We start from the raw sequence: 21,566 nt of genomic DNA on the forward strand, positions 1-21,566 counted from the left end.
CCCCTTGTTCGCTCCTGGGGTTGCAGCCAGAGGCTCATTAGTAGGAGGGAGGGCGAGGAGTCCGTGTGTCTCCCTCGCTCTCCGTCGTTGTTGCATCTCTCAAGTTGGCCCCAGTTGGCAGGCGATTGAGTTTGGGAAGCTGGGGAGTTCAGAAAGCACTTGACGTCTCTCTCCCTCCGCCCCACCCCAGCAAATACGACTCCCTCTGCTTGAAAGGAATCGGAGCGCAGCCAGAAAAGGGGGGAAACCCGCGGAAGTTCTCTGTGGATTTTGCGTCGCCACTGGATCGCTTCGTCTTGTGCCTTCTGGTTTTGAATCGCCTTGTTATTTCGTCGCCGTTGCACGTCTGGGCGTGAAGTTCTGTTTGTTTTCTTCTGGGAGGACTCCGGGATCCGGCGAAAGGCAAGACGGGGAGCGAGAAGGGGGAGGAGAGGGGGGGAGAAACCAGATCCCTCGCTGGCTTTTCCTCTCCTCCCTTCCTCGCACCTTTTACACTTGCAATTACTGCTCCCCGTTTGGGGAGGGCGGATATTTCTCTTCGTTCAAATTGACTCGCTCCCTCGCTCTGTTGTGTGTGCGTGCGTGGAGGAGATCGCGAGCTTCCCGAGAAGCACTGGCTGGAGTTGACTTGGCTAAGCCGGGCTGAGGCGCCCTGTGCCCAGCCAAGGCTCCCTTCCTTTCGCTGGATCCATCTCTTCCTGCTTCGAGCCCCAGGAAGTGGTGGGCATTTTTAATATACAGTATATCTATATATCTACAAAAGCGCAAAATAGCAGAGCCGGTTCAGGAAAAGCCTCCTCGACTGCCTCTCTCGAATCCACCGCCTGATGCTGTCTGGGCTTTTTTTGGAGGTGGTGCTTGGGCTGTTCTTCTTCGCAGGCTATGAAGCTTCTGCCTTGAAGATGGAGACTATTTGGGTTTTATTCCTCTCTCTGGTCCCGGTGTACACCAGGGGACAAGGGGTCTACGGTAAGTGACGCGGGGTCGGTGTGTGTGTTGCACGATTTCCTGCTTTGGGGGAGTGCAGGCTTAGCTAGGCTCAGATCAAAGTTTTTCCCCCTCCCCAAAAGCACCTGCAGCAGCAGGAGAAAGTAAATGGTGCCCTCAGAGCGCAGGAAGGAGCGAGAGGATGGATGTAGCAATAGGATCCCCCACCAGCCCGGTTCGCGACTTCGTAATTCCTTGCCTGTGTGCTGTTGCTGTCGCCGCCGCCGCCTCTCTCTCTCTCTCCCCCGCTCCCTTTTTCAGATTTACGAGGCGAGAGAGACGCCGCCGATTAACCCTTTCCGAGCTTCGTTCTGGGCAAAACAGGGGAGGCGGTGGGTTGGGATGGCACAAGGATACCCGTGCCCACATGGCTCAGCTCCCTTCAACTTGTTGTTGGTAAAGAGAGAGATGCACTTTTCGGTGTGCGTGCGTAATGTGTACAATACTATGTCCTCCTCCTCCTCCTCTGGGAAGACGAAGCAGTTTTCCATTTCGTTGGGCTGCTCAATATTGCCCTCCTCCTCCCGCTTTGAGTCGCCCATTCCCCTCGGGCGAAGCACCCGCTGCCGCCGCCGCCGCCGCCGCCGGTGCGAGCTGTTGCGCCCTCCCTCCCGCTTCGGTTACTTGTTGACGCTGTGCCCGCACAGAAGCGGGGTTGCAAGCCAAGCGCGGGCCTGAAGTGCCGCTGCTGCTGCTGTGGGAGACCGGCCGCCAGACGGGCTTTCCTAAACGGTTATTAGAACCACATTGCCAAAGTCTAATATGGTTGCAATCCGGTTTATGCTTCTAGACAACCCCCAGCGGCTTCTCGCGCGCGCTCTGCCTGCACCCACGGCGCCCTGAGAAGGGGAATCCTACCCACGCACCCCGCTCCCTTTCTTGTCTGGGGGAGGGGGGCGAGGGTGGCCGGGGAAGTATATTCAGGGGCCCGATTCCCCCCCCAGCTCTTTCGTGGAGGCCGGATCGCCAGAAGGGAAGGCAGCCCGACCCAGTCGCCATGGAGCTCCCGCGATTTTGAAATGAAGCGGGATGCGAGCAGGCTCTGCAAAGCGGCAACGCGCATGCACGGCCGCTGTTGCTGTTGGGAGAGCCCCTCGGGAGTTGCGAGGGACGTTTGGGGAGCCGGCGTGGAGGTGTGGAGATGGATGCTCGCTGCGCAAGGCGGCGAGGGCCGTGGGGGTAAGAGAAAGCGCCCCCCTTGCATCCGCCAGCCACTCCTTTACTGGCTCTGTGGGCTAAAAAAAAAAGTGGGGCGGGGGGTCGTTCAGGGGGCGGCTTCGATCGCCTTCCTCTCTCCAATGCCTCCCCGGCTCTTATCTATGTTGTGGAAGAAGCGTTCCCAGCTCCTACCCCTTTTCCACGATCCCACTTCAGCTGAGGGAGGATAGCTGACGCCCCCCGTTTGCAAATGGATGCACTCGCGCGCGCTCACACGTGCACTTGGCCGGGCAGCCGGCGCGCACCGCCATGGTCCCAAACAAGCGCAAGAGTCGTTGCCTGTCGGCCTCATCCAGGGCCGGCCAGTGAAGGACTTATCCGGCGCAAGAGATGCGACGCTTCCGCCAACGCTCGCGTGTGCAGGTGCGCTGACTCTGCCCCGGCTTTTGTGTGGAGATCTGCATCTCAGAAACTCCTATTTTAATATATATGTTGCTTATAGAGGTTTTTGTGTGTGTGTTTTTTTTTTAAAAGAAGAACTTGCCAGACTTCTCAAAGCCCTGATTTGCCTTACCAATTCATCGTAATAAAGTCAACCTTCAGAAGAAGCGTGTCTCTCATATCCCCACAGGGGAGAGGGAGAGTTAAAACAATAACAGCTGAACCAGCATTTAGCTGGAACTTACCTATGTGTAAATACCATCAAGGCTGAGTTCGGTGCAGCCTATTCCCCACTGCAGCTAAAAGTCTTTGTAGGTCACTTTAATTATGCTTTTCTTTTTTTTTTTTTTAAAAAGGGAATTTATTCTCCTCCCTTAGGGCTGAGGTTGTTAGTTGGAGTCTAGTTCTGTTTTGTGAAATAACTGCTTTAAATAGATGCTGTTTTGCTCCAGCTTCCTCCTCAGCCCCTGTATCTCTGTGTCTGTCAAGGGGAAGGGAGAATGGGGGGATTTAAGGTCCAGAGGGAAATTAGGAGAAGCACCCGAGAGTGGTGAGACGGGGTGTATAATGTCTTTGTGGCGAGAGAACCATTGTGTGCGCAGGTTTTTACATCCCCATGGGTGTTTTATATGCTCCCAGGCAAACTTTTTATTTTTAATTAGCCTGGCTGCTGCAGTCCAAGCAGAACTACTGGTGGGCTTGCTTTCAAAGGCCTCTTCAGGCCCTTTAAGATTGTCAATCTTCCTACACCTCTGGCTTCTTTTTAATATTAGACCCTGGGTTTCGCTCCTCAGACTCAGGCTTCTTTCTTTTCTAGTTGATTCCTTCTTTCTTTCAACCCTCTCCATGTTTAAATCAACATCCTGATGGTATTTTTTAGGGAGAAAGAGAATGCAGGGTGGGGGAAAACAAGCTTCGCTGTAATGGAGGCATTCTCTAAAGCTTGCACTGTACACAAGACTTTCATTTATTCTGCAGGGTTTCTCTGGCTCCCCCAAACCCTGGTTGTACAAACACGAACAAAAATATATCAGCTTTCTCTCTCCCTCTTTCAACTATCTATTGAGTGAATGCTGGTTTTAATATAGAACAGAATTTTCTGTGTGTATGGCTCAGGCTATTCTATCGGCACACTGCAAACTTTCAGTATTTTGTCTTTTCACAAGCCTTTCCTTTCCAGGAGCTTTCTCCGATCACAGCTGCTTGTTTAGAAGGTGAAGCACTAGCTATTAATGGCGCTTTGGCGCTGCTGTATCAAAGCTGTTACACTTGCAAAGAAACTTAAAGCAGGATTAGAGACTCTGCAACCCCCTGCCCACCCCACAGTCCTCCTTCCCTTTGCCCTAAATGCTGGTCTTGAGCTGGAGCCTCAAGCTATATATAGTTGGAGAATTTCATGTTCTGAATGTTTGCCTCTTGTGGCACTAAATGTGGAAGGGTTGGGAATTCAAATGTTGTATTTCAGTACACTTACACACACACACACACACACACACACACCCCTTGAATGTTAGAGAGGCAAGGAAGGCAGACGGTGAGGAAGGGGGGTCACATGCGCTGGTATGAAGGCTATAAATACATTCTATCAATCTGAATGTAGTAAGTTTAAATCTGATTAAACCAGATAAAATATCCATTTGACGTACCCTTTAAATAATAGGCCACGTGGGCCTTCCTGAAAGGCCTCTGCCAAGGTTTATTGCAAAGGATGGAATAAATAAAATATATGTTACAGGGAGACACTTGGAGTGGAGACATGGAATAATTGGGAGTCCAAAGTACATCTAGCTTGCTTGCTGCCTGAAGAGGCTTGTTACACAAATTGGTGTTTGATACGATGACTGAAGGGTGTCTGAGTCCCAATAATGTTCCTTTCCCTCGTTATCTGATTCCTTCCATTCAGCTTAAGCTGGCCACAGAAAATTGCATGTGCACACACCCCTCTCCCATTAAAAGCTGTATAGCTGTTTAAAGAAGGGCTGGCAAATGTCAAATCTTACATGAACTGCTGGTGATGCAACAGAATCCCTGTGCCGACTTTGACCACGTTCACACATCTATAGAAAGCCAGTTTCCTCTCCCTTTAACCATCCTCTCATATGATCTGACTCCTACTACGCATTTCTCATTGTGAGCTGGTTTATACTTTGTGGAGGCCACCGAAAATTGCTGCATGTGGAGAGGGGGATTGCTGCCGTGTCTCCAAAGAGAGATTTGTGCTGCTTGGCAGGGGGTTGGACTCAATGGCCCTTGTGGTCTCTTCCAACTCTATGTGTCTATGATTCTATGAAATCACTCTGAACCCCATAGTGAAGTACGCTGTATGAATGGCTTGCCATACCATAGCCATATGACAAGATTTAGAGGGGCATCCATGTGTGGCAGCCACCTTAGGAAGCTGTTTTTTTTGGCTGTACACTTAATTTATTTTTATTGTCTTTTTAATATCAGGGTGTGGCTCTTGTGTGGAGTTTTCTTTCTGAGGTGCCAAAGTAACTTGTCCAGCCTTGGGTACTTTGTACTTGGGGGCAAGGGGAGGGGGAGAATGCCATATATTATTGTGCCTCGGGTAACAAAATACCTTGACCAACCATGGTGGAGGTTGTAATATATAAATGGGTCCTGGAAGAGAAGTTGAAATGAGATAAGAGCAGCAGTCTGACCTTTCTACTCTTGAACCAGTTGGAAAAGACTCTTATAAAACTTATTCCCATCACAAGTAGGGCAGATGAGAATTCTAGATTGTTTTCACTGAGCATTATCTCCTAGTGTTGTTTGAGGTAGACAGTGACTCTTCACAAACAATGCCAAGCCATGGTTTTGTTTTAACCATGTCTGTTCAGCAAACCCCAAGCCAAAAAGCCACATGTTGTTTCTCCAAAGTTTTTCAGCAGCTCTTGCTTTGTGCCGCTATTGCTTGGCAGGTTTCTTGAGTGGGGAGGCCATAAAAGACATGGTTAAGCAAGTTGGGTTATGTCCAAACACCATACCTTAGTTAAAACAAGTCATGGTTTGTAAGTCAACATGGCTTCACGTCATGACTTGTCACGGGAAAACAAGCCTTAGTTAGTCTGCTGAACTGAGCTTGGACATTCAAACATGCCAGACTCTGGCTAAACAAACAAAACTAAGTCAGTTTTGTGCAAACCAGACAAATGACAGGATCAGGGAAGAACTTGGTGGAACCTGTTGTAAAGTCCATGGTGAAAAAATTAGATCAGGTGGCCATTGAATTTTCATGCCATTGTTATGTTTGCCTGGTCAAACACGGTTGGATTGGGTGTGCAAATAAGACAACAACTGGTTGACAATTCTAATTCCTCCTTGTCAGGCTGTACTGCTCTACATTGTGAAAATGATAAAAAAAGAAATACCCTAAATAATTCCCTGGTTGTATGCTTTTGTTCATGTGAATGCAGCCACAGCTTCTGGGCCTAGAAAGTGTCTATAGCGCAATCTCATAAGTTCCTAAGGGAAACACTGTTTTAATAAAGCATTTAGCAACAAATGTCTCAAATAGGGTGAAAATACATTAGAGGTGGGTGGAAAGGAGATAGTCATTGAGCAAAGGAAATGGATTTGTCTCTTTTCCTCTACAAATTGTTGGTGGCAAATATTTTCTCTTTAAGTATGTATACAGAGAAAGACGGGGGAGTTTTGTTTTTTGTTTTTCAATACTTATTTTAAAGCCCATCTTATAAAGTCTACAGTCTTTTGAGAGCAGGCTTTTTTGAGTACCGGTAGCTTTGTTTTGGCCGGTGGAAGCTGGGCTCCTGCTTTGTTTACTTTAGAAACAGGATTTAACAAGCCTTGATAGGAGTGTTTTATTGCTAACATGGAGCAGCTGACAGCCCAACTTTCTCTTCCCTTGCTGAGGAAAAGGCCCTGTGAGTTGGCAGCCCCTCATCATTGTCTGCTTGCAGAAAACAAATCAACACCTTCAAGGAAACATTCCAGGGTGGAAGATGGAAGGTGAAGCGGTGAGCTTCAAAGGAGTACATAGGCAGAGCATCAGGGAAAATATCCTTCATGTGCAATCGGACAGAAATGTTGTGGGGAGATCTCCATCACCAGAGACAAGGAAAAGTAGACAGAATATGCACAGGAAGGAGCAATTCTTCCCTCACGACAAAAAAAGAAATAAAAAAGGATCTGGCTGAGTGAATGATTTCCCATTTTCTAAGATTATGGGGTCAACTCTATATTTCTGATGCTGGCAGGGTGCCTAGTGGAATAATCTGCCTGTATATTACTGCCTTGTGAGTAGCATAGGGGAACATGTGCTAGGTTTGTTTTTGCCGTAGTCTTTTCGCTAGCTTATTTCCTGTACCTTTTAATAGTAGATTGATGTGCGTACATTAGTACATGACAATACTTATTTGTGGACCGTGTGTAGCTCTCCAGTTGAACTCCCGCCAGAGTCAGTATGGCCCAGTTAGGGATGGTGGGAACAACATCTGGAAGGCCACAGATTCCCCACTTCTGTTTATGCCATGGAAAGGTTCATTTGCTAAATCCAGTATGCTCAGTGGCGTAGGAAGGGGGGCAGGGGGCAGTCCGCCCCGGGTTCCATCCCTGAGGGGGGTTGACATCGCCGCAGGTGGCACCCCTATTGGGGCGCTCTCGCACAGGCGGCCACCCCTATTGGGATGCTCGCGCAGGCATGCCACGTTTCCATGGGCGACGTGCCATGCCCCCCGCTCAAGGTGCCAAAGCCCCTAGCTCCGCCACTGATATGCTAAGCTGAAGTTGAAGGCACAAAAGCAGGCAGGGCCAGACCATTTTTTTCTGGCAGTTGAGAGCCCTGCTTTAGTGAGACCCAGTGAGTCCTAAATGTAAAAAGTACACTGTGTGGGTTTCCTATAATGTGCACATGCACAGAGTGAATAGCAGTCCCAAATCTGGTGATCTAAACTCCTTTTCCATTGTTCAGATGTCCCACCAGCTGTGAAACTGGTGTAGATCAAAATGTGCATTCCGGAAGTGGATATCTGTTAGCCGAGGCTTTAAGATCTGCAGGAAAGGTCCTTCTTACAATCTCACTGACAAGCACAGCTTGCTGCGTGGTGATGTGAGGTAGGGCCTACTTGGTTGTGGCACCCATTTATTATGGACTCCCCTCTCTTGAAGTCTGCTTGTCTTCCTCGCTGTTATGTTTCAGGTGTTGTCTCAAGACACACCTATTTCTTCAGGGCCTTGGAACAGTCTCACCAGTTCATGGCCAGTGGAATTAGATTCCTCACTGTGGTGTTAGTTTTGCAGTTCTGGCATATTTGTGGTTTTAAATTTAATTCTTTTACTTGTACACACACTATCCCAGAATTGCTTGTGATGAAGGGCAATTTAAAAATCACAACAAGCAAACCATTTATTGCATCTCTCATAGATCTTGCTTCCATTTTCATCCTAGCCGATAGAATCAATTTTTTTAGCCTAGAGAAATCTCATGGCTAGGTTTTGAAGTCTACTAAGTAGTCAAATAGGTATAATGCTCCTTGTGGTAATATATAACTTTCCTTATTCTTGTGTTCAGTCAGCCTTCCTTGTCTGTTTGATTTTGGTTATGCCTGTTCTAGGGATGCCATCCTTATCTTACAGCAGGAATGCTCAGTGCTGCATAAATGTATAATTCTCCCCCAAGATCTTCTTTCCTCTTTTCAATCAGATTTTCATTTTCTATGCACCAAACATGCTCAGCATCAAACATGGATTTTAGTTTGTGTAGTATTGCTATGAATGCCTTCCCCTGCCTGTTTGGGGTGTTGTTGTACAGCCTAATCACCTATGCCCTTTGTATAGCCCAAACCCAGCATTCGGTCAGTCAGGTTTCACTCTGAAAAACCCTAAACAGCCCGCAGAGCCATCTTTTAATACAGTATGCAGTACTTGGAAGCTGACATTATCCACCCGACAGGTTGTTTGCAACTTACTGGTACAAGTCAAAATATTTCACTAGAGGTGTCATCAGAAACCACTATCTTATGCTAATTTTTGTGAGCATGAAGACAGATGTTGAATAATTTGACATGAGCAACATAGCTTAGAAAATTATCACCGTGTCAGGTTTTTGTCAGGTTTTTGAGGAAATGCATATTTCAGACAACTTGAAAAGGCAGAGTGAGTGAGGGTAGTGTGTGTGTGTGTGTGTGTGTGTGTGTGTGTGTGAGAGAGAGAGAGAGAGAGAGAGAGAGAGAGAGAGAGAGATAAGTAGTACTAAAGAAAAACTGGTAAGTCATTTGCAGCTAGCAGCTTGGGCAGTTCAGAAAGGATGCTCTTTCCCGCAAGTAGTCTTTATATATAGCTTCTCCAGATGGAGTTAGGACTTGTTTAGACAACTGAAGATTGCTATGGCATTTTGGAGGTTGCTTCAGGATTGTTAACCTGACTCAACAAATCTAGCTTGCACCGTAGGGTGTTCCTCAGTGCCTCACCTGCGACCTCCTGCTTACTATTTCAGCTCACTCTTGGATCACGGTGTGCTTGTGCTAAGTTGCCTGTTCTATTTGCATACCTAAATATAATGTCCATACTGCTGTTTGAATGGTCACTATATCCTGAGACAAAGGCAAGAGCCCCCATATGACGCAGAGCTGGTTGATCTCTCTTCCAGCCTTTAACTCCTTAGCTGGAAAAACAAATCTGAAACTGAAGTGGGTTCAGACATTGGTTTAAGAAAACAAAGAAAAACAAACAAAGCAAAACAAAAACTATTTGTATAGAGGAGCTCGTAGGAAGCCATTTGTTGCACATCAAATGAAACAGGGCATGGGTAGGTGAGTGACAGCAACTTCAGAGAGTGTTGATAATGTGGCAAATGCCTATGCTATTCTTCATTGGAACCTGAGCTGCAAGTCATAGTTCAATCTCAGGCTCTGATAAAGAACATGTTCATGCCTCAAGCACCTCATTAGTTTTGTGGCATTCCACACAAGCTACTCGATGGCATCCTCTCGAAGCATATTATTAAACATGCTGAAGATGAATAAACTCAGTTGTCATATCAGTGTGATATTACTAGAATCCAATTTGGGAACTGAATAAATGGTGACAGAAGATTACTGCTTGTGAGATAAGTTGCCTTCAAATAACCACTGATGAAGCAAAAATGCATAAAAATAATAAAATAGAAAAAAAGATCCTAGGGAAGTAGTTGGAATTATAATATGGGAGTAAGAACAAATTTGGGCTAGAGCTTAAACTTCTGAGATGGTCTGCCTTGAGCCAGGAGCTTCAATAACTAGAAAACCAAGTTAGAGAAATCTGTGGATTTTGTATGAGTTTTAATGTGACATGTTAGCAGTGATCTTTTGGACGAAGTATTTCTCCCTTACCTACCTATCATCAGAATGGGATGTTAGAATGATGGTCTGAGAATGGAGTTTGCTTTTATCCTTGGGCTATACAAAATCACCATAGATGAAATTGGGAAGGAATTTAGGTGAGTCTCATTGGCTGCTGCTAATACATCCCTCCCCCCCCCCCCCCCGCACGTGCAATTTTCCTGTAGAAGAGGCCTGATTCGCACAAAGGACTAAGCTATACAGGCAACACCTGATTTGTTTGGGGTTGCATTGTGGGTCATCACATGTGATGGCAGAGCACATGTAAGCCCGTCCCGTTATGCCTCCATTACACCCTCTCCTAGGTCTGAACATGGCGCACATGTGCCTGGTTACATGTATCTTAAACATGTGCAAACTGGTCTTCTGTAGTCCGTTTAGCCAAACTATGGTTTGTTTGGACACGTGAAGCAGGCTCAGCAGACTAACCATGATTTGTTATGTCTAAATTGAACAATTCTGTTCTGCCAGCCCACCACAAACGTTTGCCAAGCTACAAAGATGCAAGGCAAGAGCAGCTGGAAAACCAACCAAATTTTGACGAAGCAAGTTGTGGCTTGTTTACTTGTTTTGTTGAATGGCTTGTGGTTTGTCGAACCTTTTGCCAGTAATTCCTGACTAGCTAAACAATACAGTGGAACCTCTACTCACAACCACAATCTTTTCCGGAGGCCCGTCCGGAAATTGAAACGGGTCGCTGGGAGAGGTGCTGTTGTACGCAGGCGTGAGCGACAGTTGCCCGCTTCTGCGCATGTGTGAATGGTGATCGCTGCTTCTGCACATGCGCAAATGGCAATCGCTGCACACACAGTGCCTAGTTTCTAAAGATGACATCAGAAAGCAATGCTGAACTTGAATAGAATTGGGATCCCAAAGGACCTCTAGTCTAACCTCCTGCCAGTGTAGGAAATCCCCTGCTACTGTGTCCTTGATAGGTGACCACCTGGCTTCTGTTCAAAAGCAGCTAAAAAGGAAACCCCAGCATCTTGTGAAACAGTCTGTGTCAGTGTCGAACTGGAATATAGGAAGCTGCCTTTCACTGAGTTAGAATGTTAGTCCTTTCTTAGCATTGTTTACACTGCTGGCCAGCTGCTCTTGTGGATTTGAGGCAGGGTTCTCTCGCAACCATACCTGGAGACGCTGGGGATTGAACCTGGGACCTTCTGCATGCAAAGCAGATGCTTTGCCATTGAGCTACAACCCTTCCCCAACTGCTAGTACCACCAGAAAGCCCTTCCTAAGGTTTCTTCCAGATCCCCCAACCCCTTCTTTGTTATTTGGACCCCTCTTGGTCCTGCTGACTGGAGCAAAGGAGAACAACTTTGCTCCATCGCCTATGTGGCAGCTCTTCAAATACTAGACGACGGCTGCTGCCTCTTAATTGTCTCTTCTCCAGGTTTTAAATGTTCCTGTTTAAATTTCTCTCTCAATGTTTGTCTCATCCAGGCCACCACTCCTCCCCAGCCACTGTCTCAAGGTAGCTGCAGTGATGTATCTGTTTTGTAAAGTGCTCCTCTGTCCCAATGCAAAACAGCACAGCAGTTCTTAAAAGCAGAGATCCAGTCACTCAACTGCCTCTGGAATTGCATGTCTGCATTTGACATTTGTCTGCATTCGGCAGCACTCAGCACTCGTGATGGATCATGTTTCACAAGAGGGACCTATGAAGCTGTGCACAGGGGAGCTGCAAGAGAAAACTCCCATTTGCTCAAGTGGTGACTGGCAGAAATCTTATTATAATGATGATTGTGCTGGGAGTATATAGAACTGGAGTCTTGAAGCAGGTCATGTACCCAGCAGGATCCTCTGAGTATTGCTGGACTTCGGCTCCTGTCATCCATTGATGGGACCATTGGCCATGCGGGCTGTGATTCATGGGAGCCACATCAGGAAAGCCTCCATCTTTGCTCCGAGATCCAGGGGTGTGAGAGTGCTTACGAGTACAATGTAACATTTAGCAAAGTTTAATTAGAATGAACTATTAAGGATCCAGAAAAAAACCTGCTTTAGTCCTCTTTTTATTGAAGATTCTTGCAGATTTATGTTTCTCCCAAGCAGAAAATTAGCATAGTGGAGATTTTCGTTTTAGTTACTGTATGTGTTGCTCTGCAGAGATCATATCAAAATCACATTTGAAATGAGTTATGAAGGGAATCAATAGCTGGAGCAGAGGAGGAGGAACCCAGAGCAGAAGTTGATGCCATTCTAATAATAGTTAAAACTATGGAAGGAAAGCTACCAAAAGAGCAATAGATTGGGAGACTTGTAGGGCTTAGGGCAACATCAAGCAGCGATTGGGAGTTCACACAATTGCCATTGCTCTTCTGTAGGAACATTAAATCTCTTCCCCTTTGCGTACAAAACTATCATGCCAAAAATAAGGGTTCTAGTGCCAGCCTTCTCCTTGGCATGCTTGTTTTCTGTGGAGAGGAGCATGCAAACCCATGAATCTTCATTTGTTATCTGAAGTGGTACAGCTCAGACACAGATGTCCCGACCTCGAGGAAATTGCTCTTGTTCTTGCAAGTCTAGTTCTGAGGCAAAGACCAGAAAATGCACAGGTGGCGATGATACAAATCGCCTGGTTTGCATCACTCATTCCTTCCACTTTCACACTGCTGTAGTTCCACCAGCTCCAGCTGCATCAAGTTTCTTGACTTTGCATTGAAAAGTGGGTTTTTGTTCTGCACCTGTTGCAGTTCCCCTGAACTGTTGCAGCCACCACCTCATGCATGAAGTAGGTGAACAACAGACCTGTTGCACCACTGGGTTTGAGCACCTGGTCTGGAGACAGCTTCTGCAAGCCTCCCGAGTCCTTCTTTGGTGCCTGACGTGCTCTGTTGCTATGCTTTCAAAGTGCTTTGCTGTCCACAGGTAGGTGGCACACGTGGACGTGGAGTTGGACATGCTGCCCATACTCTGGCCAGCAGGGGGAGCGCCTGTCCATCATATTCTTCAGTGAATGCTTTTATTGAATTCTGGAGGCCTGCTAAGTGCACCAGTCACTAAAAGGCCACCTTCCAATAGGCAGCCATGTCAGTCTCCGGTGCTGACTCCTGTTTGACTCACCTTGAACTTCATTTGCATGCCTCTGGATTTAAACTCCCACAAATAACACTTCTGCACAAGCATGCATGTGCATCATAATTATATTGTTTCAAGGAACTGTCAACGAAGTCGCGGGACGTGATGGTGGTTGTAGACCACACAGTACAAAATGGACCAAAAACCAAAGTAAAAATATCCTCTCTGGAGAAGCAGTGGCAACCTGTATAGTTTAGTCATTCTGTTCTTTTGCTTTCAGGGCCAAGAAATCCTTTCTAGGAGAAGACAGGGAAGTACTGTAATTGCAAGACCATGTCAGAACTTTGAAGGGTGCATGGCAGTGGGAAAGAAGGGATGTCAAGAAAGAGGGTTGGGGCAATATTTCAAGGGTTGAGCCCAGACACTGAGGTCCAGTTCTGAGGGCCTTTGGGGAGTTCCCTCACTTCAAGAAGTGAAGGGAACGAGGCAGAGGGCCTTCTCGGCAGTGGTGCCCATCAAGATGTCAAGGAAATAAACATCTTTTAGAAGACATCTGAAGGCTGCCCTGTTTAGGGAAGTTTTTAATATTTGATGCATAGTTGTTTTATACTATGTTGGAAGCTGCCCAGAGGGCAACCCAGTCAGATGGATGAGGTTTTATTTATTTATTTATTTATTTATTTACTTACTTACTTACTTACTTTACTTACCAAAGCTCAGCAACAAAGCACATGCTTTGCATGCAGAAGATCCCGGGTTCAATTCCTGGCATCACCAGTGAAACAGGATCTAAAAGAGCAAAAGCCGAGGAAGATCCCCTGCGTAAGATCATAGAGAACTGCCGTTTGTGAGAGCAAAGAGGATTAGTTTAGATGCGCCTGGGCCAGTGGCCAAAGAGCACTTTGAACATTCTGGAGGTTGAATCCAGAGTTGTCCTTCCATGCTCAGTCGGTAGAGCATGAGACTCTTAATCTCAGTGTCGTGGGTTCGAGCCCCATGTTGGGCAAATGATTCCTGCATTTCAGGGGGCTGGACTAGATGGCCCTTGTGGTCCCTTCCTACTCTATAATTCTATGATTCTGTCTCCTGGGGTATTCAAGCTGGTGTTTGCAGGGCTGCCATTCTTCTCCACATTCATTTTGGTCACTGGAATATACTGCTGGATTATGCAATTTGATTGTGATTAGGAGCGGATGTTTTATTTAAAGCTAGTCTAATTTTCAAATCAACTTTTATGTGTACTTGAAAACGCACTTATGCCTATTGCCAGAGAAATAAAAACATACTCAAACTAATGGGTTTTCATTAAAGACAGTATTAAATTACTTTCAGCCTTCTCTTTAATAATGTATTAGGAACCCCCTCATATGTTCCATCTCAGGTACCGGTGTATGACTCTACTCCTCCAAGAGTTGGAATCTCAACTCAGGAGAGGCCCAATGTCGTACCTTAGGAAAAAGACACAGTGAATGTAGGCAGACCTTTGGGTCAAGAAAGCTGCAGCCAGGGGCAGACTGGGGTAATATGGCACCCTTAGCGAGGACAAAATTTGTTGCCCTCCCCTCTCTCACCTTTTGCTTTGTGCATGCGCTCAAGGGCACTATGTCATAGTTGCTGCAATTCAATCGCCTGTCTGACCAGGGCCTAAACACTGGCTCCCTTGGCCTGAAAAGCGAGATAAGCACCGCACCCCATAGTTGCCTTTGACTAGACTTAACCATCCAGTGGTCCTTTACCTTTTTACCTTTTTTACCTTAACTTTGAGTAGGTACCTGCATAAATATAGGTGGTAATAATGATGGTGATAATAATAGTAATAATATTGCACCCCATTGGCTTTGTGACCTGTGCTGGGGAACTACCCTAAATCCACTGCTGCTTCAACAGGCTGGCAGGTAGATAGGATGGCAGTCTTCAGTGATAGAGCTTGTGCCCCTTTTTTCACATGGTCCAAAGTTTCACGGGTACAGTGGAGAATCCTAGCTGTTTCCTGCATTTGGATCGTTCTTTACGGCAGGGGCAGGCAGATGTTGGATGCCGCTTCCTATCAGCCTCAGGTAGTATGATCAAATGTTTAGGGATGACTGGAACTGCAGTCCGACAGCATTTGGAGGGCACCATGTTGAGGTACCCCTGATTTATAGAGTGTTGTGCCGGCTTGCTGATGTTGAGCTGTCAGTGGCTGTAATCTGAGGGTGCAGCGCTGAGCACTTAGGTTCCCATGAAAACAGAGAGATGAGGACAGTTGGCTTGCTGTCTGCTCCTCTTGCTGGGGATTCTTTTTGTGATTAGAAGGAGCTTTGGTGGCAAACTGCCAGGCTTACAGGATACTGGAGAGGGGCTTCAGATCAAATAGGCGTTCTGCTTGGAGCAGCAAGAATTGCTTTCCACCTTCTGCTGTAAGGTAAATGAGACAGCAGCAAGCTTCCCCTGTCCCATGTCATGTTGGCAGCAAGGGAGTTGCTGCAGCAAGGATTCTTTCCATACCATGAAGATCAGGTATTGGGCCATGCCCACATCACCCCATTTATCAGAAGGTAAATTTCCCAACCATTACTGGAGAATGAGTTGTAACATGATCAACTCCCATGTGGGCTCTTGAAGTTGTGCAGGAGGGAGCCATGTTCTGGTAGGGTGGGGTGGCTAGAAGACAATTACCCCAAGGAGAGACACTTGTTTATTTAAAGGCATTAAAACCCCATCTTTCACCCTTGAGAAGCACTTTGAGGATGACAATTGAATGTGCAGTTCAGGATGAGGGTTAGTGGCTCACACATTTTGGAGAAAGTAAGAGCTCTGTGTGCAACTATGACACCTCAGTTTGATACTGGGAAGAATGGGTTGTATACAGTGGTGTCTTTGCACTATTGGAAAGCACTTCTACTTGTGCAAGTCTGAACATACTAGAGACCTGAAAGCCTTACTAGATACATGAAGGCCAGGTGGCGGGGGAAATGGACTTTTTTGTGGGGTGGGGAACCTGCTTCCTGCTCATTTCTCCCCCGGGCCTTCACATCTCTACATCCTACTGTAGCCCTTTGTGCCATACTGTTCCCATCACCCAGGAGTTGCTTTTCAGGAGATGCAAGGGAAACTGGGATGCCCTGAAAGGAGTAGAAGTGCATTATGCCAGTGCCAGGCCACCAGGACACAATGGTTGCCATCCGTCTGCCTTGGTGGACAATGGAGCAGTGCAGAGAGAAGAAACACCCTGGTACATTTGCAGCAGGACAACCGGAAGCCTTCATTTGCCTCTCCTGCAACAAAGCATGTCTCTTCCATATCAGTCTCTACAACAACAGCAGGTGCTGCTGTTGAGAACTACATGAGTGAAAGCTTTCCCCACAGTACTCGGCGGGGAGATTGCATGGTAGTTGTTGCGGTCTTGGAGGTCACCTTTATCCTTGTAGAAGGTCACAATCCTAGAGTCATGCATGTCTTGTGGCATGGATCCTTGTTCCCAACACTGCAAGAGGAGGCCATGGAGGTGTGTCACGAGAGAAGAATTGAAGCCAGCTTTCATCACTTCTCTTGGGATTCCATCCTGTCCTGGGGCTTTACCACATTCCTGAGAGTTGATGGCGTTCTTCAGCTCATTGAAGGAGGGAGGCACACCCAGCTCTTCCAAGGCAGGCAGAGCCTGGATACAATTCAGTGTGCCTGAAACCCCACTATTCGAAAAATGCTAGACTGTACTGTGTTTTATGGCAGAGGGAAGCAAGGGATGCTAGCTTTGTCCCTGACATGGTGAGCCCCATAATTTCTCCTGAGGACCAATTTCAGACATAGTTGTTGTCCCCACTGCAGAAGCTATCTGTAATACAGCCCCCACATGAGCATGGAGGGCAGCCCTGGTGAGTCAACCTGTGTGCCTGTACTACATGGAAAATGGAGCAGGGCCCCGTCTTATATTTATATGTACACACACTTGATTGGGGAGGGAATAATCCTTACATTAGCACACACCTTAAACTTCAGACCTCATAAAGAGATTTTTCCGCTGGCAAAAGCTGGCAGGAGATATAAAAATACATTTTTCTCCCTCAGCTCCTTTTGCCAAGGAGGCTTTGAATAAAGTGTTTTCCTTCCCATATCTGGCTCCTCTGCTTCCCCATCCCTTTACTGCCCTTCTGAAACCTTTTCATCAGTGTTCTGCTGTGTTACATAAGCGCAGCAGGATTTCCTGATCTCCACGGAGGTTGGGAGGCTAAGTGCTGAGAATGGAGAATCCCAGTACTTTCATCAGTACATTGAATGTGTTTGTTTATGGAGTGAGCCAGTGTTTGGCAGTGCCATGAGTTTTTTTGTGTGTGTTAGTTAAATTGTATGCCAGACCCTTCTAATACCTGGACCCAGCAAGTGCTAAAATCTAATCAAGGATTCTAATTCTTGGAATAGACAAACTAGCCTCCTGGTGAGGTGTCAGGAGAACAAAGGAAGGGGCTCTGTGGGAGATGGCAAATGGGTGGGGCTCCTTCCTCAACTCGCATGTAGAGCTTGTTATAAACTAAAAGGTATAAACTAAAGGGGGGGGGGAAGCAGCTTGTCTCTGGCAGGAGCCCTGCTGGCTTAGCCCTCTAAGGCCTGTGGCAAGTGTACTCACCTATCCCTGACCTCTCTGCATGTACCTGGTGAGAAGGACAAAAAGCCAGAGTTGAGAGTTTAGGAGTGATGTGACCTAATAGTAATCTGAAGAGAGAGTCAAAGCAATGGCTGAGAGCAATGTTTGATTTTTGTTTGACTCCAAGGCTGTGGCTATGGGAGAAAGAAGACCTTTTTGGGGTGCTGATGCTGTGAACCCCTCCATTGCTGGCTCAGGTTGTGTAGATATGTAAATAAATACTATGTCATAAAGACACCTCGGTCTCCACTGTGCCTGAGTCCAAGAAGGAAACATGAACCCTGGGTAATCGCCTAGAGCTCCTGGAATCTTGCACTGCTCAGAGACTGGGGTGGCATGCAGCAGTATTATAGCAACAAACAACAGCATCCTGCTGCAGATTAAAGCCACACAGGCAAATGGTTCAAAATTAGGAACCTAAATATATTGATCACAACCAAATCCCCCTTAAAATAGTTCCATACTGAAATGGAAATTGCCCCAGCGGCAGCAGTCCCTGCAATTTCGGGAAGGAAAAGTTGCTGATGTTACGTTAACAGAAATTGATGTAATATTGAAAATTATAGTCAAGAAGATGCAGGATGAAGGTCTTGGGATGTTTGCAGATGAAGGCAGAATGCAAAGGTAGCAGTTTGCTGTCACTGTTCATTGTTACAGAAGGAAATGGTCCTTCACTAATTGGCAGAAATTGACTTAACAAGATAAATTTGGATTGGAGTATTGGACATCATTTTTTTGGAAGTGTTGAGGAAACGTAAAGCGAAACACAAATCTGTTTCCACTGTAGACATGAGTTCAGTGAACTGCAAAAATGACTTTTACTCAAAATGCCATTCCATGTTTTCTTAAAATCCATTCTGTGTCTCTTAAGCAAAAAAGGCACAGAAATCACAATGAAGACACGGTGAAATTCTCTGTGGAGAGCTTAATGAATGGAATGCCAAAAGTATGAGTGTTCATAACATTAGAAGCCTGTGGGGCCAAAGGGAACTCTTGGTTGTAGATGTATGTTCAAAGAAATATTTAGCGTAGCTTCCTAGTCTCTGGATTTTGTATGCTAGTTTAAAAGTTCCTAGAATAAACTACAGTATAGAGACACCTTAACAGAGTCTAAAAGCATTACAGTGGTACTTTGGGTTACATATGCTTCAGGTTACATACACTTCAGGTTACAGACTCCGCTAACCCAGAAATAGTACCTCAGGTTAAGAACTTTGCTTCAGGATGAGAACAGAAATTGTGAGGCGGCGGCAGTGGGAGGCCCCATTAGCTGAAGTGGTACTTCAGGTTAAGAACAGTTTCAGGTTAAGCACGGACCTCCGGAACGAATTAAGTACGTAACCAGAGGTACCACTGTACATCACTCTAGTATTGAAACCATGAAAGAAAAATGTTTCTTTTTAATTACTTCTGTGTGCATGGCACGTATATATAGATAGTGAGCAATTCGGCTATGGGACTCACTTGTATATGGTGCTCTACCAAGTGGCATATATATTGTTTGCTTTTCAATTGGGGGGTGGGGAGACTCAGGCCCAGAGGCTATGTGCAGCTGTCTGGCCTTTGGGACTCCCTCCCAACCCTGTCCATCAGCAGACTGGCTCCGCACATACTGTTACCTGGCTGGAATGTGTCTCTGAATTGAGCTAATGACTTGTGCTTGCCTGGATGGAGGACAGAGAGCTGTGTCGGGGTGTAGAAACCTCTGACTTGTGTGTGTGTGAAGTATAGTCTACCCTGCAAAGTTAAGAAGAAGAAGAAGAAGAAGAAGAGGAGGAGGAGGAGGAGGAGGAGGAGGAGGAGGAGGAGGAGTAGTTTGGATTTGATATCCTGCTTTATCACTACCCGAAGGAGTCTCAAAGCGGCTAACTTTCTCCTTTCCCTTCCTCCCCCACAACAAACACTCTGTGAGGTAAGTGAGGCTGAGAAACTTCAAAGAAATGTGACCAGCCCAAGATCACCCAGCAGCTGCATGTGGAGGAGCGGGGAAGCGAACCCGGTTCACCAGATTACGAGTCTACTGCTCTTAACCACTACACCACACTGGCTCTCATATTTGGCTTACTTTTGCCTCTGGCCCCACCTGCTCTTGCCTTTGTTCCTTTTCAGATCCTTGAACGGATGCTTTCAAACTACTTTGAGTATTTAACCCACACAATACAAGTGAAGCAAAGGCTGGAACAAGACTTTATGAATTTTTCTGACTTCAGGCTCACAAGCTTGGACTTCCTATTACTTCTGGTTACATGGACCACGCTGCTCCAGCAGCTAAAAAATCCCAAATCTAACTTCTTCCTTTTAAATGGCTTCCATTAAAGCAGGCTTCCTCAAACTCAGCCCTACAGATGTTTTTGAAACTACAATTCCCATCATCCCTGACTACTGGTCCTGCTAGCTAGGGATCATGGGAGTTGTAGGCCAAAAACAGCTGGAGGGCCGAGTTTGAGGAAGCCTGCATTAAAGGAATCCTCTGTTATTTTCATGGAAATGAAATACTTAAATCATGCAACCATAGAAATTGATAACATCTGTTCCACCTTGGTTGTGTGACCCGCACTGTGTTCTGTATTATTAAGCACTCAGTTTTGTTCAGTGACTAATAACTTTGATCGTTGTGTTTTGAATACAGTGCTGTTAAGATTCCTGCATTGCCGGGGGTTGGAATAGATGACTCTGGGAGTCCCATTCAATTCTATACAGTGGTACCTCAGGTTAAGTATTTAATTCGTTCTGGAGGTCTGTTCTTAACTTGAAACTGTTCTTAACCTGAAGCACCTCTTTAGCTAATGGGGCCTCCTGCTGCCACTGGGCTGCCGCTGCACGATTTCTGTTCTCATTCTGAAGCAAAGTTTGTAACCCGAGGTACTATTTCTGGGTTAGCGGAGTCTGTAACCTGAAGCTTATGTAACCTGAAGCGTATGTAACCCGAGGTACCACTGTACTATGCAGCCCCTGAAAGCTTGCCCATGAGGAAATGTGGCCCTTGGGCTGGGAAAGAGTACAAATAATAAAAATGGTAGATAAAGTATGCCTTACCTGAAATTAAGGATCTCTCAGCATCCTAGAATGTTTATTTGAGGAGCATATTTTTAGGTAAGCTGTTCTAAGACACAGGGTTTCATTCCCAGCTCGCTTTCTTTAATAAGTGTAAACACTGCCTTGAGCTGTTAAGATTGGCAGGATGGCAATTATATAATAAAACTAGTTTGATGCACAGGAGCTTGGTGAATAGATGCTCCTTTCCCCCCTTTTTTTTCTATTTTTGAACGTTGTATTGCAAACCTTTTAAGATTTCATTTACAACACAACAAAGCAAGTCTTTATTATCTAAGGCTGTGAGTTGAAGCAGCAGCATTTGCTTGGATCTGCTGTTGCTGCCGCCGCTGCTCTAAAAACTAATTCCAAGAGAAATAAATACTATGAAGTGGGGCAGGGCCTTGGCTGACATGCAAGCAGCGATGTTAACTCTTTTGCAGTAGATCCAAACTGATCAGGAGTGCCAAGCTCTAGTTTGAAGAGCCAGCTTTATAAACGGAAGGAGGGTTGCTTGAACTCTCAAAGCTTCAAGTAAGAAGGGAGGGCGAAAAACACAAAAGAGAAGCATTACTGAGATTTGATGTCATGTGGGACAGGAGAAATGAATGCTCACTGAATTCAAGCAAAGGATGTCACTGGAACAAAGGTGGGTGGGTTACATGGTGGTGGTGGTGGTCTAAAGTATGGGCTGCATTCAATCTAGCACCAAGAAACACACTCTGTCAGCACAAGGATTTCTGCTTGCACAATGGAACTTAAAAATGGAACTTAATTACAATGGAACTTCCTCTGTTTTCTTCCCCTCATATCCTTAAATCTATTTTGAGGCTTCCTCCAATCCTACAGAGCAGATTTAGGGAAGCTGCAAGGGGCACATGGGGAGGAGGGGAAGTGTTCGAGTGGACAAGTGGAGATTCTTGGACTGACAGAACTTGTTAGCTGGATAGTGCTCTATGGCT

At 46.1% G+C, this 21,566-nt stretch overlaps 1 protein-coding gene across 5 annotated transcripts in view; it reads left to right on the forward strand.

Moving 5' to 3' along the window:
• The first annotated feature begins 64 nt into the window (after positions 1 to 64).
• MDGA1 (MAM domain containing glycosylphosphatidylinositol anchor 1) overlaps positions 65 to 21,566 on the forward strand; it is a 248,235-nt gene continuing 226,733 nt past the window's right edge. For 2 of the 5 annotated variants that reach the window (XR_013836862.1, XR_013836863.1), the window contains exon 1: positions 65 to 969. Coding sequence is in view for 3 of the 5 variants with exons in the window: in XM_079969201.1 (XP_079825327.1) it covers positions 828 to 969 (142 nt within the window). In the remaining 2 variants the exon portion in view is untranslated. Of the gene's footprint in view, positions 970 to 2,083; positions 2,167 to 21,566 lie in introns of those variants that run through there. The other 3 variants (XM_079969201.1, XM_079969202.1, XM_079969203.1) reach the window with 2 other exon arrangements.

This window comes from Podarcis cretensis (genome assembly GCF_951804945.1).
Source record: "Podarcis cretensis genome assembly, chromosome: 3".
NCBI lineage: Eukaryota > Metazoa > Chordata > Lepidosauria > Squamata > Lacertidae > Podarcis > Podarcis cretensis.